A 19,500-nucleotide genomic window follows, 5' to 3' on the forward strand; every position below is an offset into this window, starting at 1 on the left:
ATAGCAAATTCATAATAATATAATATATATAACACACAGGATATTTCATTTGACCCACTGTTTCATCTCATTTTAATATTGACAACTATATCTTTTAGGAAAATCACATAGTGAATTGTGCTGCTGCATTAATAAAAAAGTAATTACTAAATAAATACATAAGAAAAAAATGAAAGTATTAAACTAAAAAACATTTAAAATTCAAAGATCACACAAAAAAATAGATATTTTTGTATATAGCATTCTTATATAAAATGTTATAATTTTTTATAACATATATAACAATACCTATTTTTGTTCTTTTTTCATAGAGTGGATTTTATAGATTGTTTTGGTTGGGTGAATCAGTCTGCATCAGATGGGGTCATGTATGTAGAAGAAATGTTTCTCTCTCCCAAGGCTGTACGATGCATCCCATCTGGAACTAGTGAAGCATCGAAGCCTGAACACAAAGACTGTCTCATCTCTGCTGTACTGTTCCTTCACGTGCATTAAACATGATCTGGCACCTGTGAAAGTCCAAACCTTACAAAACCTCATTTTTGTTGAACCTCTCTTCCATGTGTGAAATAAACATGATCTGGCAACCCTTCCAATAAATCAGTCACATTCCACTGCAGGGATACTGGGATCTGGCAACTCTGTCCATGGCCTCATTTTAATCACGGTACATTAAGGGTAACTGAGTCAGTTATAGCCAAACTCTCTGTCTGCCTGTCAGAATGTCATGCTAAAACTGTTTGAGGGCTTCTTAATGATACATTTTGAGACATCTGGAGAGAATCGCTACACAAAAGGCCTTAAACCTTTGTCTTCTGGTAGTGAGCCAAACTTAAGGCTCGTACACACCGGGACGAATATCGGCGCGTGTTATTCGCCAGCGTTTTTCAACGTGTTTTTTGTGTTCACACCCAAGCGATTTTCGCTCACGATGAGCCGAGTGGACAGGCAAATTCATTCCCTGACATTAGATGGCGCCCATTTGCTCTGCAATACCACTCCATAACATTCTCTTTTATTAAGATTTAGATGTAGTCGCTGTCGCTTTTGTCATATAGTTCTTTATGTTCCGACAGCAACGACACCAGCAGCTCTACATTCATCTTGCCTTGCATCTTCCTCGTCGTATTTCTTCCCGGCAGTGTAGACGCTACTTGGCGTATATCTTCTTCGACGTTACATATGTGTGCTCGGCAAGACCGTTTTGTGTTTGAGCGCCCCCAAGTTGTGTTTTACTGTAACTTCAGAAGCTCCAGACACGTGAGCAAAAGCGGCAATCTCATTGGTCGTATAGTTTTTGACGCGGCGCGTCAAACTAAAAAAACAAACCCGAGGCGTTTTTAAACAAATGACGCTTTTCGCGTGGCGTTTTTCGTGTCGGTGTGCACACTCACATTGGCGCCCTTTGTTTAGTCGCGAGGCGTTAAACGTCGGCGAATATCGCGTGCGAAATTTGTCCCGGTGTGAACAGGCCTTTATTCTTCATTTGTTCTGTACTAGATTTCTCATGCAACCGCCAAAAATGTTCTCTCGTCTTGTGATATTCTGTTTTTGATACTATTAAAGGTGGGATCAGTAGTTTTTGAAAAACACGTTTGAAAACTGTGTCGGACCGAGTACCAAAACACACTTGTAACCAATCAGCAGTAAGGGGCGTGTCTACTAATGATGGGGAGGAGAGAGCGCTCAGTGCACACAGCACAGACATCAGCCGAACCACTACAGAAAGAGAGAGATGGCAGATACAAAAACAAAAGAGGAAAATGTCTGCGGAACTTAAAATTAATAAGGCGGCGTACGATCAGGCAAGAGGTAGAACTTGTGTTAATATCGGAGAAGCTTGAGAGAACTCAAGGAGCGGACAGGCCGGTAACGCTTTAGATTACAGCCCGGAAAGTACTTGCATGTAAGTATAAGGGAACAATATGTAAAGTTTAGGGAATAAAGGGGTAACAACCAGGAAAATTAAAAAAATATTTATACTGTAAGTATTATAGAACTAAGGGGTACTTATTCTACTATTATGATACAACAATCTTACATTTGGGAGCAATTTAGCAAGAACACACACTGCGTACCTTTTTGTAATAATTGTGTACCAAGGCAATACATACTGTACAGGCTTTTTTTTAAATTACAGGGTACATATCTATGCATTTATACTTTTATTTTTATTTATTTTTATAGCAAAAGTGCAGATGTTTAAGTTTGGGCTAACATGTTTCAAGACAAGAAAAGCTAAGACTATTGCAATTTTTTTAAATACTGGGAAATATATCTGGTTTCATGTGGTTACAGGGTAAGTGGTGCTTGTATAATAAATAAAGGTTTCTGAGTCAGTGATATAAGATTGTGGGTATGCATGCATTTTTATTGTACTTACCCTGTAACTACATGAAACAAGAGGGTAACAAGCACCACTACATGAAACCAGAGTATCTTTCCCCAATATTTAAGCAAAAGTTGCAATAGTTTTCGTTTTCAGTGCACTTTTGTTAAAAAGCTTACATTTTAAAAATTACAGGGTACATAATCTATTATATCTATTTATAAAGCCTATACAGTATGTACTGGTACACAGTTATTTCAAAAAGGTACGTTCTTGCTAAATTGCTCCCAAATGTAAGATTGTTATATCATAATAGTAGAATAAGTACCCCTTAGTTATATAATACTTACAGTATAAATTTTTTTTTTAATTCTCCTGGTTGTTACCCCTTTATTCCCCAAACTTAAAATATTGTTCCCTTATACTTATATTGTAAGTACGTTATAGGTACACTATAATTACCAAAGGTTACGCTGTAAAATTGCTTTAATTACCCAGTACTTTCCGGGCTGTAATCTAAAGCGTTACCGACAGGCCTAGTTTGCTTTATTTCTTCTCGATAGGTGAGTAACATTGTTTAGCTTTGTTTCACAGAAATAATATATGCTGGCCATTGCTTGAATAGCTCAGTTCAGAGTCAGTTTCAAGCGTCGGCTCCCAAAGTGTGTCTGAAAAGTAAGATAATATACTCCTTTGTTTTCATCGATTTCTAATTTAGTGATCGATATAACCCCCTAATCTTGTTATAGTTGTAATATATTTGTTACTATGACTGTCATCCTTGTGCTATCGAGAACTTTGTGTTTTTGGGATGGGTGTTGAGCGTCGTCTTCCAAGTGAAACGGAGCTGAACCATTGGCGAGTTAAAACACATATTACTACCAAAACACATTCGACATGGATTAGTAACACATTGCTTTCACTTATTGATGACATCATACCCTCGGCCGGCAGGTACAGCAGATTCCACCATAGTCGTTGCCTGGGTTACTGTCGCGTACGTAAGTGTGGGGCGGAGCTATCGAATTAAGGATGAGATTTTGGAGTAGTAGGGGCATGTTTGCTTTGGTGATTTCAAATATCAACATTGGCCAAAAGTTTTTTTCAAAAACTACTGATCCCACCTTTAATACTTCATAGAAGTGACGAAAAGACAGCGAACAAAAAACAAACAAACCGCCTTTACACTATGTGTGTGGGTACAAAGACCTCTTCCAACCCCACATGATAACCATCATCTTCATCTCCAATACCAAACATTTCATAATCCTTCCACACTTTCTACTGGTCATTATTTTGTTATGTTGTTATCTAATGCAATGCCATTCCCATATTAAATGTGTCTTAAATGTCCAAATACTTTATGGGACCACTGTAACCTTCTCCATATTTAACGTACCATTAACTGCTCGCTTTTTCTTCTCTCTCTAACATGAGCACAGATGCAGGATCACACATCTGTCAGGCTGAGATTAATGATGCGATTGTGCTGACATACACACATGTGGCCATCATCAGCTTTTACCAACATGATCAGATCTGCATCATTCACTCCCTGTCCATCATATCTCATCCGTACCCTCTCCATCCCTTCTCAACTCTCTCTCTCTATATATATACACACAGTTTAAACACATTAAACTTCAATTCAGAACTAAATATTTTTTTAAATGACTGATATACCCACTTGATATATTCATAACTGGGAAAATGATTTTGAACAACAGCCAACAATTTTAACTAATAATGTTAAATATTCATATTATAATTATTAGTTATATTAGTATTATAATTTAAAATTTTAAATATAAACTTTAATTAAATTAACTTAAATTAAAATATTAAATTAAATCAAATGAGTCAGATAATCTATTGATGAATCATAAAGTGCAGATTCAAAGCATTTTATAACACCTATTTGTCATGTGAGTGGATTTTAATTCATTAGCTAATTAGCTCATCGCTCTATTTTAGAGTGTTAAAAGGCAAAGTTAAATTATTGAGTAGCAGTAACATTAAAATCTCATTTGCAGTAAAAAAAAACAGCTCTAAATTCACAGTAAAACATGCAATATGGGAAATGCAGTATTTGCCCCTAATGTGCTCTCGCTCATATCAGCCAGTCACAAGCCAGTAAGCAAACACTCCATTCAACTCAGTGTAAATGTATTGAGTCTCTCCTCCTTCACTGCATATTAGGAAAAATGACTTATTTCTGAGTCAAGGATAGAGAATGGCTGATGCAAAAAGCAGCCAACTTCATTTGCAGGAGGCTGAGAGGAACTTGTGAGGCAAATCAGGTTAGAAGAGAGAGGCGATAACAAAAAGGCGTTATAAAAACGTCTGCCTTGATGAATGACCCTTTAAATAAGGAGGCACGAGCTCTGGTGCTATCAGACTGCCTATGACAGGCATGAGCTGCCAGCAATACATCTATCTCATGTTTACCTCTACACTTCGGACGGCCCAAAGCAGCCTATATAGGCTAGTCCCATTCCAATTGTGAAATTAGGCTAGACCTATCCTAATTCTTAATAATCAAGTGATCCTGAGAAAGAGAAGAGGTTAGGGCTGACCTCTTTCTAGATCTCCTTTAGGATTTGTGTGAAGCGCATTATCCTGAAGGCTAGATTTCTTTGTGTAAACGTAAATTGGACTAAATATATACTACAGATCATGTACGGCAATTTTGATATGCATTCTGTTGTCTCCGAATAGTAAATCAGATGTATGACAGACATTTCTTCTTTTAAAGATGCTCTCAATCCAGGTGATTGAAAATTTGGACGCAGAGAGCATTGCTCCCACTTTATTTCAATGATATCTCTTGTTGCCAGAGCTATCCATCAAGACTGGTGGTCTGAATACACAATAATAAGCAAAATATGATTTATACACTTACTCAAATACATTTCTCTGCTGAATCATGTTTATACACTCCTTTGATAGCCTACCTAAGACTATACCTACATTATTAAGCATGCTCAGAATAACTGATTCCAGACAAGAATCCATATTAGAATTCTGAATAAGATGTTTACAAGCCAAAATATTCAGAACATGCCAACACTGCTTTCACTAATAATCTAATAAGCATGATCATACTACAGTAGCTTCTACATGAAAACCATTTCTCTCATCTTGGAAGGCAAAAGGATAAAACATTTTAAAAATTAATTACCCAAATTAAAGGAACATATGGCCCCAAAAATTCAGAATTGTGCATCATCTTTTACTCACCCTCGCATCTTTATGGTCTGTTTGTCAAAAAAACTACTTCATAGCTTCAGAAGACTTATATAGCTGAATATTAAATTCATTAAGGTGCTTTATTTGATGCTTTAAAGCACTCCCCATTCATTTTAATTGCATGGACAAGAGCGGACAGATATCTCAAGCTTGTGTTTCACAGAAGAAAGAAAGCATTTAGAATGACACAAGGGTGAGTAAATGATTACAGAATTGTCATTTTTTAATGAAAACAAATCACAAAGTGAAACTGGAACTCACACAAAGCAGCTACTTCAAAGCCACAACTGGTAGGAAATACATTTAGAGGAAAAATAAATGACCTTATCAAAAGTCAATTTTATATCTATTGTTAGCGGTATTCTTCCTCTAGCCTAGCACACTTCAAGTTCTAAACAAAATGACTGAGCCACAACAATGCCAATGCACACTTTCCAATCATAAAACTGTTTACCCTATTAAAACATCTACAACTTAATAATGGAGAAAATCCACACACAAAAAACACAAATTTTTCTTTTCAAATGACAAGGAGACAATCTAACAGACGCAGTTTTTATGTTAGTGACCTTCGTGAATAAGCAAAGGAATTCTGTATTTGTATTATTAAAGTGAGCAGATCATTTGTAGAGACTGCAGACATAAGTTATCCTTCAAACTCGAGGTTGGCGTGCTTTTTTAAAACAAGAGTACGACATGCTTTGACATAAAGGTCTTTGCATATTCCTACCCATAAAGGTTTAGACAGTGAAAGATAATTGGTTTTATTGTCACGAGGGTTGATGTTTTGTGAACCACTGTGCGGGCAGAGATGAGCTTCGTATCGTACTTGGTTACTAACGTAACCTTGGTTCCCTGAGAGTACGCAGTGGGGGAACTCCTTTCCTCAGATTTATTGAAGCTTATATGTAAAACGCATATAACTCATTGGCTGTGCTGCAGCAACTGCACATGCAATGGCGCAGGCGCCAATAGTCTTCCAATGGTGAAGACCGCCGAATTGGGCGTGGCTACGCCTATAAAAGGAGCCCGAATTCGGCATTATAGCAGGTTTAAATCGACTGAAGCGACAAACTTGCCATGTTACTATAGTGCGGCAGGCTACGCAATACTCGTTCCCTACTCTCAGGGAACCTTTCGAGAATGGTCACTTCGTATTGCGTAGCTATACGCTGTGGGGACGCAATGTAAAACGCTGAACCATAAGTAACTGGCTGCAACTGAAGCCCAGGACCCCTGGGCTCACAGAAACAAGCCAGAATTCATATACATATATACACTGATAAGACCGGACACCATCATATATATAGTGATGTCACTAATCTCATACCCCAAAATAATATACCAATAGACCGGACACCGTCGGGTCTAATTATAAATATAGGGGCCGAAACAGCCAGAAGCTGGTTCATAGTAAGGGATAGTGTGCTAATGTCGAGTCTAATCATACAGAAAGGACCTTCGCCTGCAGGGAAGGGCCCTTCGTATTATAGAACCTCACAAACGTGGACAGGGTATATGCAGGAATCTTGAAGTTAATTTTAATACCTTTTCAAGACTTTTTCAAGACCTTCTCAATATTTTTTAATACCTCACCGCCACTTCAAGCTGTAACCATTTACATCAGTGATACTTTTAACTTAACAGTTTTAGTTTGTGATAAAGACTATAGACCACTCTGATAAAAAAAAAAATCAAATAGGCTGGGATAGTAAATCAAAGCAAAGTTTATTAAAAAACAAAACAAAACTTTGCTCCACCCTCAACAACAATCATGCTGACATGTGCCTCAGTTCTTCGTAAAAAAAAAAAAAAAAAAAAAGACTAAATTCACACACTTTTACGATGTTTTTGGGACTCAAACTGTTGGACAGCTAATTCTGAAAAAATTAGGGATGCACCGAAATGAAAATTCTTGGCCGAAACTGAAAACCGAAAAAGAGGAACCCAAGGCCGAAAAAACGAAAACCGAAACACCGAAAGAAATTATGCCAATTATAAGTACCATTGCATTTATGGTTATGACTGTGTACAAACTTTACTAAAATTAAGGCATTGCAATTGCATAAATTAACATTTTCAAAGAATAAATCAATTACAAATTATGCAAATATTTATTTAGCACAATGCACAGTATAAAATAAAATTCAAACTAAAATGTTTAACTTGACCCCACTCATGTGTACATTAAATAATAATCTGCTGGCCTGCAGAAAGGTTTTAAAATCAAAAATGTTCTCTCATAAAAACAAAGCCGAGCACGAACTTCTCATCACACCAGCAACCAGTTTGCACAATTAGTTGATTACATTTTAAAAATGAGCATACACTAGCATAAAAAGCCATTTTAATGAACAAAGGTCCATGTTTAATACAAATGTACACGAAACTTAATGAAATATGTTTAGTGAAATTAGAAAATATTTAAGAGAGCGTTAATTTAGAACATATTCCTATACATATTTTGTTGTAATGTCACAAGTAATAATCTCAGGGTTTACTGGGTTTTACATGATTATTTTTGTATTGGCGGTGGTACTAAAAAATAAACATTGTCACGTGTTTATCTTTCTTCTTCTCACCGATTCCTGATGGTTAGAGGACAGTTACTTGAGTCGTCCCCTGTCGTTTCAAAGAATAGTACAACGGCGAGCGCGTCAAGTATAAACGCCTCGACCGTTTGGAGAGGTGCGCGCGCTGTCTGTGGAGACTCGCGCCGCGGAGGCAGGCGAAAGTATAAACAAGGCTTCCGTTTCCTCGGGGGTTCAGATATACTGAAATACGTCCACACCGCAGACATGTTGCTTCAGACAAGCACGTGCAGGACGCGGTTTCTGTTTGCGTCATCACAACATTTCGGCCGTATTGTTTCGGTGATAAAAGTCTTTCGGCCGAAAACCGAAAATGCACTTTTGGGCTATTTTCGGCGGCCGAATATTCGGTGCATCCCTAGAAAAAATACTTTCAAAATTTAAGACTTTATAAAGCCGTGATAAGACTTTTTAATACTTTTTAAGGGTCTTAATTTTCCCAAAATTGATTTATCACCTTTTAATACTTTTCAAGACCCCGCGGATACCCTGGTGGAGGGCGAGGACCAACCGGCCGCCGCACAAATATCCTGAATAGGAAACCCAGAGGACCATGCCCATGACGAGGCCAAGCCTCTAGTCGAATGGGCCCTACTGCCTATAGGGCAAACCTGACTCACTGAGGCGTATGATAAAGAGATGGCATCGACTATCCATCTGGACAGCCTCTGCTTCGTGACTGGAGATCCCTGTTGCTAGGAGGTCTTCGCAGGCCTAGATTCCAACACAATACTGGGTCGGGGGCACTGGCGCCGAGGCGGTGGGTAGTAGAGATGCGCGGATGGGCTATTATTTCATCCGCAACCGCATCACAAAACTCATCATCCGTCCGCCATCCATCCGCACCAACGTTTTTGACCAATTTTCAAAACCGCACCCGCCCGCCATCCGCTGATACAAGGCGCTGCTGATGACAGCCGCGAGACTAGAAACCGCCCACCACCCGCCCGAATTTAATTAAAATCTTTTTTTCCGTCACGTCATCCGCCCGATCCGCGGTTTATCCGCGGAGTCTGTGGCTACAACCGCCAACTGCGCATCTCTAGTGGGTAGCGCTTAGCTGGCCGCCAGAGGCGGTGGGACCTGCTTCGCTGGCTTCTTAGGCTGAGAAGCTTCGGCAGAAAGTGTCTCATAGCTTGGGACGACTTCTGTGCTTCTGTGAACCTCTCAGAAAAGCCCTTCACCGCCGAGCCGAAGAGACCGGAGCTGGAGATTGGCACGTTGAGGAAAACAGTCCTGTTTGCCTCCTTAATCTCGGTGAGATTAAGCCACAGGTGGCGCTCGAGCACAACAAGGCTAGCCATGCTCCTCCCGATAGCCTGCGCTGTAGCTTTGGTCGCGGAAGGCCTCAGGATCCGGGCCAGCCTCGTCCATCGCCTGGAGGAGTTTGGCCTGGTAACGCTCGCAGCTCTTTCAGACTGTATAACGTAACAGTACATATAGAAAAGATATATGTAAATCGCCGGATGACCACTGGAGAACGGCGACAGGAGAAAGCGGCTTCCAAGACGAGTGAAGGCGCAGTCCGCTGTGCGAAGGCTCGTTCTGGCAGAATAAGGCTTGTTTCTACGGCGATAGCTTCAATGTTTCCGGACGAAACAGAGACGTGAAGTGTTGCTGAAGTAGAGAAAAACTGCTATAACGGCGAATTCTGGCTCCTTTTATAGGCGTAGCCACGCCCAATTCTGCGGTCTCTGACGTCTGTTGGCGCACTGATAGCTGATTGGCGCACACGTTGTAAAGCAATTGGCGCCTTCGCCATTGGATGTGCAGTTGCTGCAGCACAGCCAATGAGTGAGCCAGCCACTCACTGTGCTCGCTGTGCAGTTGCAATGCGTTTTACATATAAGCTTCAATAAATCTGAAGAAAGGAGTTCCCCCGCTGCATATAGCTACGCAATACGAAGTGACCGTTCCCAAAAGGGAACTCACGTGACCTTTTCTGAACAAAATGCCAGTATGTCATAGAGATCCACAGGCCTGATTCTTTTAATAAGCACAGAGGCACTTTAATTAGTTATTCAAATGTTTAGGAAATAAAACAATATGAAAAACACACAGGAAACTAGCAAACAAAACTCATTATGGAGTGATAAAAAAAAAAAAAAAACATGCTTGACATTTTAATAACCCCCTAAATAAAAGAGTTTTAAGATTCATTTCACATCAATATTTTTTGGGCTCACTGTGCTTACAGAGGCAAAAACAAATTTCATAGCTGCACGGCTGTTATAATTACCACAGAGAGGCTTGGTCTAACAAATTCAGTGTATTCACTTTTATATTGTTTTTGAACATTATCATGTGTCCACAGTGTGCGTACACAATCACCCTATGGTGGTAACAATTCATCCACTCTGTTTGTTATTTTCCCCATAAATCTGAAACAAAATGAGAGGTTCAGGAATGTGCTCCAATGAGATGTCACATCACACAGGCCCCACCTACGACTGGCGACAGAATCTGCCCTATTAGCTTAGCTCCTCCCCTGAGTGAGCAGTACACAGTCCGTCATGTTTATCTCCTTGCCAGAGCATTTAACAGCAACATTGCAACGCATGCAAATACTACACTTTCATGATGATGAAGAACTGCAATGTCACGCAATGGAGTGAGAGATTAACCTCAAAAAAACCAAACAGATATTTAATTTGTTTTTGGCAGAGTATCCGAGGCACGAGCTGTAAAGGCACAGCGCTATTCTGGAAAGGGGGCGGGGAGCAGCAGCTCATTTGCATTTAAAGATACATGCACAATATTTTGCTACAGCAGAGAGAGATTTTTAGAAAAGTCTCACATAAAGATATTTTATGGCTTCATTCATGTATCATTATAAGACTTAAATATTGCATGCAAATCATTGTCAATATTCTTTAATCTACTCTTGTGTTCAGGGAAGAAAGAAAGCAATATTAGAAGTTTCATTCTCGTTGATGTCAATCATTCAAGCTCAGCACACAGATTTCGTTCTTACCTCGTACTCCTCTTTAAACCCGTAACCCTGCCCACATTTCATCTGGGTGATGTGTTGGAGTAAGTCTGCCACTCTGATGGCCGGTTGGAACTGGCCGGCCTGGTAGGACATCTCCACTGACTCACAGCCTCCATATGGGTATGTCTGGATGGTCATCGAGGGCTGGGACATTTCACTGTGGCTGCCATCTGTGGAGGAACAATTCAAAATCCTTGAGTACCCATCACCAATGTCCGATTGCCAAATGGAAGTTTGCTGGTTTGATTTCCGAACCATGAGCAAGGCACCGATCCCTGGGTTACACCTTCCTTTATTTATGGCATAAAGCAATGCAAAGAAGCTCTACCAGCCCTGGTTATTTTGTAATATGAATAAAAATGAATTGTTCTGTAGTGTAAAGTTACCTTAGAGCAGCGTGTTTAATTTACAATTTATCTTGAAAAGGCATAATTCATTTTTACAACATGTTGGATTTACAATCTCCCACCACGTATGTTACAATCTATAAATGTAAAAGCCTTAGGCAAACTAACTAGAAAATTTGCAGGTTGAACTGCTATAATTAAAAGTGGATATCTGTTTCAGACCATCTGAAGATCAAATTGGATTATTAAAATTATAAATAAATATAAAAATACATAAATAAAGAAAAAATAATGCCTAAACATTTTAAATGTGTTAAATGTAATGACTCTCCTCCAATATATACATAAATGTATATATATATATATATATATGTTTTTTTTCTTCACATATACATATGTATATAATCCCTGTACAGAAAAACAAACATTTGTATCATTTTAAATGTGTATAATAGGCTTGCTGCAGTAGTCTGTGTTATCGGTGTTAAATGGTTTTCAGCTGTACACCGATTACATGACTTGCCTACCACAGCACCGCCTCCACTGCCTTTTTGATTTTTTTATAGAAATAAAAAGCATTTAGTTCAGTTGGACAACGGACACTACAATTATAAACTAAAAGCGTCTGCTTTGCTCCATTCAGGCGGAGCTGCAGGGTCACAGCACAGTGCAGCAGAAGTCAGATTTCACTAAAGAGAGATGACTGACAAGACAATGGCAGAGGATTCTGTGTGCAACAGATCCTGAGCGTCACTGACAAATATCTTATCTTGTAAAATGTGCAGTCAGTACTGCCGCGTGATACCTATGCATGATCACGAATTCGAAAGCGAATGCGAAAAGCAGGCACGCATTCAAAAGCGATTGCAATACCCTGCATATTGATAGCAGCTCCCTGATGCCCGCAAATTATAGGCCTATACACAGAGTATACATGATTGTGAAATAGAATGCAAAAGTGAAAAGCGAGCGCATACCCAGTGTTATCGATAATACCGGTGTTGTCGCAAGTTGGCCAGAGGAGAACTGGTTTCTTCCAAGGTTTTTCTTATCCATTCTGTCACCTGATGGAGTTTGGGTTCCTTGCCACTGTCGCCTCTGGCTTGCTTAGTTAGGGACACTAAATATTCAACCATACTATTGATCTGACTGTACTGACACTGTTGAATGAGAACTGAACTGATTTTTTGCAGAATTGCTTTATAGATGAAATGAACTGATTTAATAATTGACGATCTTTACAACGGAACTAAATCAACACTGAACTGACTTCAGCTGAACAACAGCCGAAATGCATTATTTTCCTGTTATCACTGTAAAGCTGCTTTGAAACAATCTGTATTGTATAAAGCGCTATTGAAATAAAGGTGACTTGACTTGACTTATTTTTTTAAATGTCCTCACCGTGACATCCCTGGTGTATACTTAATTTCATATATAACTTTTAGGAGTATGCTAGCTTATAGAAGAGCACAAAGCAAACAGACGTGGACTAAAATACACAAAATATCATTTTGTTTTTATGGGGTTTAATTAACCTAGCCATGCAATGACAGCATACAGATACCACGAATTCAGTAGAACTGCAAAATAAATAAATAAATGACAAAGAAAAAACAAATATTTGCAGTCTAGGATCTCATGTTGCTCTCAAAAAAGCACAGCTTTGTTTACTGTGCACTAATACCTCTCAATCAAGACCAAACCCATGAAATCTCAGCTAAGACCTAGACTAACTGTGAGCTATCTCAGCTTCATTCAATCACAGACTTCAGCGGACACTTATGGATGACAATATACTGAGACGCAGACAGTCCGTCATTGCAAACTCTTTTATTAGGATAAGACTGGGAAGTGGTTTATTGATGTTAATGAGTTCATTAACTAGAGGAACGGGGGAAGCAACTGATGGAGAATTTTTTTCATTTGGCCTCCTTTAACCAGATAAAGCATAATTCAGATGCATAGAGGGATGGAATATTACTCAACAAATTATTAATGTGGCTATTTGCATCTTAATCGCCTTGAAAATTCATTATACACTTAAAGTAATTCTGGGGCTGAAAAATTTATAATCCACACCAAACATCTACGCGTTCGACATGGCAAAATATGAGTAATTTTGCATGACGTGTTAGTGCCATTGCATTTCTATCGCCAGAAGCAAAAAGTTGAAAGTATTAGCGAAGACGATGTATTATGAAGAAAACGATTATGCCAGAATCATATAGCTTCAGGAGGGTCTTTTTAAAGCGCACAAAAAAAATAACCAGCAAAGAGATGCTGAGACTGCTCAATGAAACTGAACAAGTTCACAACCAGCACACACAAAAAAACTCATTTTGACATTTGTTTAGCCTTCAAACATACAGTACATAGGCAGCTACTGAGTAATGCAGCAAAGAGTTCCGGTTCCCATTGACTTGTATGGACAACAAATACAATGGAAGTCAATTGGAACCAATCTAAAACTGTTTGGTTACCAGCATTCTTCAAAATATCTTCTTTTACATTCCAAAGAATAGAGAAAGTCATACAGGTTTGGAATGACAGGAGGGTGAGTAAATGATGACATCGTTTTCTAACTATCCCTTTAAGTTAGTTATTTACAGAGACCACTTTTTTTTTCTTTTTCTTTTTTTTTTGATATTCACACTTTTCCAACAATAAATGGTCCAGTGGATCTCTAAAGAATAATGCAATTACACCAAGCCAACAACTAAACCCAACAGCCTCAAGTGAGAAAAGCATAGCATTTTAAGCTTAAAAGTAAGACACTGACAGCAGCAAAAATAATACACTATAAACACTATTGTGCACAAAACCATGATACTTATTAAACATTCCAAGTCATGATATTTATTTTGAACTAGGCAAATTCAAATTGGAAAATATGTGCTTTTCACTTACAGTAGATGGCAACATACAAACAGTAAAAGAGAAAAAAAGTGTGCGATAGAGAAGTATACACTGGAGACTAAGGTCTCTCAATTTACTGCCCCTCCTTCTGCCTTTCTCCTATCAATTTTTTCTTAATTAATTATTCATGTGTTTTTGTCTCAGCAGCATGAAGCAAATCCCAAAGTGGCGGCCCAGTGGGTGTATTATGTTGTTAAAACGCGCGTCTGCCACATCCAACCCAGGGAAATATCGAAGAGCTCCTGCTCTAGAAACAAAAGGTCAGCTGCACATCAGGGGATCTTATATATCAGACAAGTTAACAGTTTATGGGAAAACTATTAGGTTTTGTAGTTTTGAATCTATCGAATAAACAGTTCTGACAGTTGATACAGTACAGTTCATTAAATAAATTAAACTAAACCATTAGCAGATTCTACTGTGAGGTCATATGGGATTGGTTCAGTCCTACAAACACCTCAAGATGATAAAACCATGTCAAAAAACCCATATGGAAAAAACAATATAAATACTAAACAATATTCTTATATACGTCATTCCTTAAAGATAACGTGCGTAGTTTCTGCATCAAGCAGTAAAATAAATCGATTTTGACATTTTCTGTAAAATGTTTATTCATTAATAATGTTTAACATTGAAAAAAAATTGTGATAAATGACAAACAGCAGAATGTGACTTATCTGCAGTAACCACTATCCATGTGCATGAAAGTACACGAAAGAATATTTCTTTCTAGTACATTCCTTTTTCTGACAATAGCGAGATTCATACAGGCATAGCGAGATGTGATTCATACAGGCCAAAATTGCATTTTGATATCTTATATTTACTCTACTTCTCTACAAGATCAAAATCTTGTTCTAATTTATTGCACATCTGCACATATGTATCTTCTCTTTGAAACACATTGGTCTTTCTGCATTCCTCGCAGTTGCAAAACATATGTTTGAAATGATAAAACAATATAAATACTGTTCAGAATGAATGCAAAAAAAAAAAGGTAGCAAGAGATTGTACGGTTTTGAAACTACTCATGCATTGAATGCACGTGTTACAACGCAACTCAATGTGTGTATTGGACTATATTATTAAGCATACAGTTCATGTTATATGAAAGAGAGAGATGTATGCCAACTATTCTCCTTACAGAGGTCATTTTCTCATTTCGGTCCTGTTCCATCCCATAATGGCTTCTTTCATTTGCATTCAGATGTAAACAGATAAAATCACATTAAAGCTCAATTATCGGCATGCACAATTACATTATGATAAACTACTATGGTGTTTGCCATTAACAATAATTACCTGACAAGTCACAATAAAGCACAGGTGACTAAATAACGACATTGCAAGTTACTTTCAAATGTCATGTGAATGGGTCTGCGGTGGGCATATGGAGGAAAATATGAGTATATGTACACAGTGCTGCCAGGTAAAAATAAATTAAAGGCATTATTATTATTTGCAAAAGATTATAAAAAGCTTTACCACAGGCATTGTTGCATCACATAAAATATGCAATATGAGGCTTTGCTATTTCTAACTTTTTGTCCTTGGCTACAAATACTGCATGTCAACAATGCATGTCTCATTTGTGTCTATTTTTTATTTTTAAGACACTCCATTAAGTCTTGCGAGCTCTGAAAGAGCAACCTCTGAGCAATGCTATCACGCTGAATGTCATTACGCTGGGTTAAAAGCTGGAGTTGTCAGGCGTCTTTCAGCTAACCAGCAGAATCAAGCCCGTCCCATAGCGGGTTATCCATTTCCCGGCTCTAAAACTATTGTTTCTCCATGAAACAGAACCCTGTTGTCTCTCTCTCTCTCTCTCTCTCTCTCTCTCTCTCTCTCTCTCTCTCTCTCTCTCTCTCTCTCTCTCTCTCTCTCTCTCTCTCTCTCTCTCTCTCTCTCTCTCTCTCTCTCTCTCTCTCTCTCTCTCTCTCTCTCTCTCTCTCTCTCTCTGTTCCTCCATTCTGTTTTTTTTTCCCAGTTTCCATCGATCCTACAGATACACTACAACATCGAAATCTTTCACTCTTTATCTTGCTCTAATACACTGCACATGCCCTTTTTCTCTACCATTATCCTCTCTTTCTAACACAAAGTCCTCTCTCTCAAGTGCAAAAAAATGTTCACCATTGGACTACTCATCAGATGCATTGATGATCATTATCTCTGCGTGGTTTACTGGAGAAATGATTTTAAGAAACAGTCGGCTCGAGTCCTCCCTGTCAGTTCCTGTATGCGATTACCAGGGCTTTCATCCCGCAACATGATCGATAGCCTGTAAATGAACTGGAAGCCTCACATAATAGGCAGGTTTATAAATGATTAGGGACCGCCAGTCTTTCTCGACCTCGTAATCTCAGCGACATCGTTTCGGCAGGGAGCATCTCCAGAACAGAAATATGACCGTCTCCGCTCGGAGCGAGTGATGGTGTCTGTAAAACACAATGAAAAAGCCTTCTTCCTCATTTAATGCCCCATTCTTTTATCTGCACTAGTGGCTGTATTTCCTGCTATCTTCTCTCCATCTCACTATCTTTACCCTCCACTCGATTTCACCTTTTCAATTCTTCTTTACACAATCCCTTCTTATTACAGTGATTGTTGGACACTAATCCATTCAACAGTTGTTTTGTAGATACTTTCAATCTTAGTTGTGCTATCTATTCCTTTTTAAATAAACGTTTTTACTTTTAATTTTTAAAGCAATTCAACAATAGTCAACATGCATTTAAAAACCAATTTTTACTGCCGTGACATTTTGAAAACATGATATTCAATGGGGAAAAAGCAGGCCAAGACATATTTTACCCACCAGAATCACCTGAAATAGAAAGTCATTTCATATGCAAAGGCAGTAAAAAAAAACACAAACACTTTATTATAAACATGCACTGATGGATTGCATGTGCACAATACAACTAGGAGCATGTTTTAAGAAAGCAAATTTCATGTTGATATTAGAATTTGAATTTACTGTTTCTTACTGACAATGATTACATCATTCTAATTTGTACCTTCTGATTTGTGATTGGTCATTTCTTCTTTTCTATTTAATCATTTATAGCAAAGACTTCAGATAAACACAGAATAAATCCCGCCCTCTAAATAAAAGAGCCAATCGCTGATTGGTAAAGTCATTGAGTCACTGCAGGCTGATCCAGCATGAAAAAAAAATTTGTTTTTTCATGATTTGAGCGTTTACAGACAGTTGTTGTCAGATTAATCGTAAGCTTTGGAGAATTTGATGTTTCCCATTTCAAAGAAACAGAAGCTGTACTGTACTTGCATGACTGAAATAGCTGCCCGAGAGGCGTTTCAAAGATGGCCGCTGAGTGAAATGACTTGCCTTAAAGGGACTTTGTCTTGAGCCACAAAGACAGTTTTGTATTATGTGTTGATTCCTGTGCACAGCAATACACGAGCAAAATACACTGAAAACACTATATATAGTACCGTTCAAAAGGTCAGGGTCAGTAAGATTTTTTTAAAAGAAGTAAACTTTTATTCAAGACTTTTACTTTGTTACAAAAAAAACCTATTTGAAATAAATTATGTTCTTTCCTGAAGTTCCTTAACTTTCATAGAATCCTGAAAAAAATATATCATGGTTTCCACAAAAATATGAAGCAGCACAACGGTTTTCAACATTGATAATAATAAGAAATGTTTCTTGAGCAGAAAATCAGCATATTAGAATGATTTCTGAAGGATCATGTGACACTGAAGACTGGAGTAATGATGCTGAAAATTCAGCTTTGCATCAGAGGAATAAATGACATTTAAATATATACTACAATAGAAAACAGTTTTTTCAAACTGAAATAATATTTCACAATATTACTGTTTATACTGTATTTTTGACCAAATAAATGCAGCCTTGGTTAGAATAAGAGACTTCTTAAAAAAACATTTAAAATAATCTTACAGACCACAAACATTTGAACGGTAGTGCATATACAATAGACTAAAATCTAAATATACTAACACTATTTTGGCTCGCGATTGCCAAGTATTTTCTTTAGCGTATCTTCTGACGTCACAGAGTTCCACTCGAACTTGTATTCTTTTCCCCTGATCCATTCCTTTCTTCCTCCAATAACTCCCTCTCATTGCAGTTCATCTCTCATCCTCCATCACTCCCTACTGCGTTCCCTCAATCTTATGTTATTTGTCTGATCATCCCTCTGCATCACTGGGTCAGGTTGGGATGAATCTCTCAAACAAGATCTATGAATGTAAAAGTATGATTGTCGCATATTCTTGATGCTCTTCCTTTAAAACATCACCTGTGTGATCATCTTGCACTAAGCAAGCCGTCTCCACCTTCATAACCTCTGTAAATACGTTTACTCTCAGAGTTTTATTGGCGCTGAGTGCGTATGCGTATGGGGGAGTCACAGTCTCCACTGCTGAGTGTATCTTAAAACGAGAGTTTTCAAACTCCTGCTAGAAGCTCTCTGGATCAGAGGTGCGTGTTTAGAGACCCCTGCATCTGAGCCTTTTTAGAGTGAACCTTTGAAATGAGCTTTCGGACTGACTTTAAGCCCCGAGCCCACAAAGATATCTATCAGAAATCCCTTTTGAAAAGCTGCCTGTAAACGCTTTCAAAGTCTGCTGAAGAATGAGTAAAGGATGAAGCTTTCCGTGACCAGGAAAAACTTGAAAATGTCAGCAGGTCGAGCTGAAATACTGTAGTTTACTGTAGTGAGTCCCTGGTATGTTTTCATTCATCAGACGTTAGTCAGTGAAGGCCACGTAAAATGGCGGGTTATTGCTATAAATTTGAGTCATTGTTGAAATCCAATTGTTTGATTTTACAATTCAGAAAATGTTGTAAACTGCCACTTTGCAAATGTTTCTCAAAGCTTTCAATGAATCAAGTGATGCTGAGATTAACTGGAAATGATAAATAATGATGAAAAATATTGATAACTGGAAACACAAGGAATCCATGCAAGAAGGCAAGCAAGGAAGCTAGAAAGCAAGAAACATACAAATGAATGTCCAAATGAAAAAAGAAAGATAGAATGAAAGGATGGATGGAAAGAAAGAGGAAGGAAGAAC

General features: G+C 38.2%; 1 protein-coding gene across 19 annotated transcripts in view; it reads right to left on the bottom strand.

Moving 5' to 3' along the window:
* ptprt (protein tyrosine phosphatase receptor type T) overlaps window positions 1–19,500 on the bottom strand; it is a 274,244-nt gene that overhangs the window by 36,483 nt on the left and 218,261 nt on the right. For all 19 annotated transcript variants that reach the window (XM_056270640.1, XM_056270639.1, XM_056270636.1 and 16 more), the window contains one exon: window positions 11,144–11,331. In XM_056270640.1, coding sequence (XP_056126615.1) covers window positions 11,144–11,331 — 188 coding nt within the window. The remainder of the gene's footprint in view (window positions 1–11,143; window positions 11,332–19,500) is intronic.

Source organism: Rhinichthys klamathensis, unplaced genomic scaffold (assembly GCF_029890125.1).
Source record: "Rhinichthys klamathensis goyatoka isolate OS25496 unplaced genomic scaffold, OSU_Roscu_1.1 h1tg000303l_1, whole genome shotgun sequence".
Taxonomy (NCBI): Eukaryota; Metazoa; Chordata; class Actinopteri; order Cypriniformes; family Leuciscidae; genus Rhinichthys; species Rhinichthys klamathensis.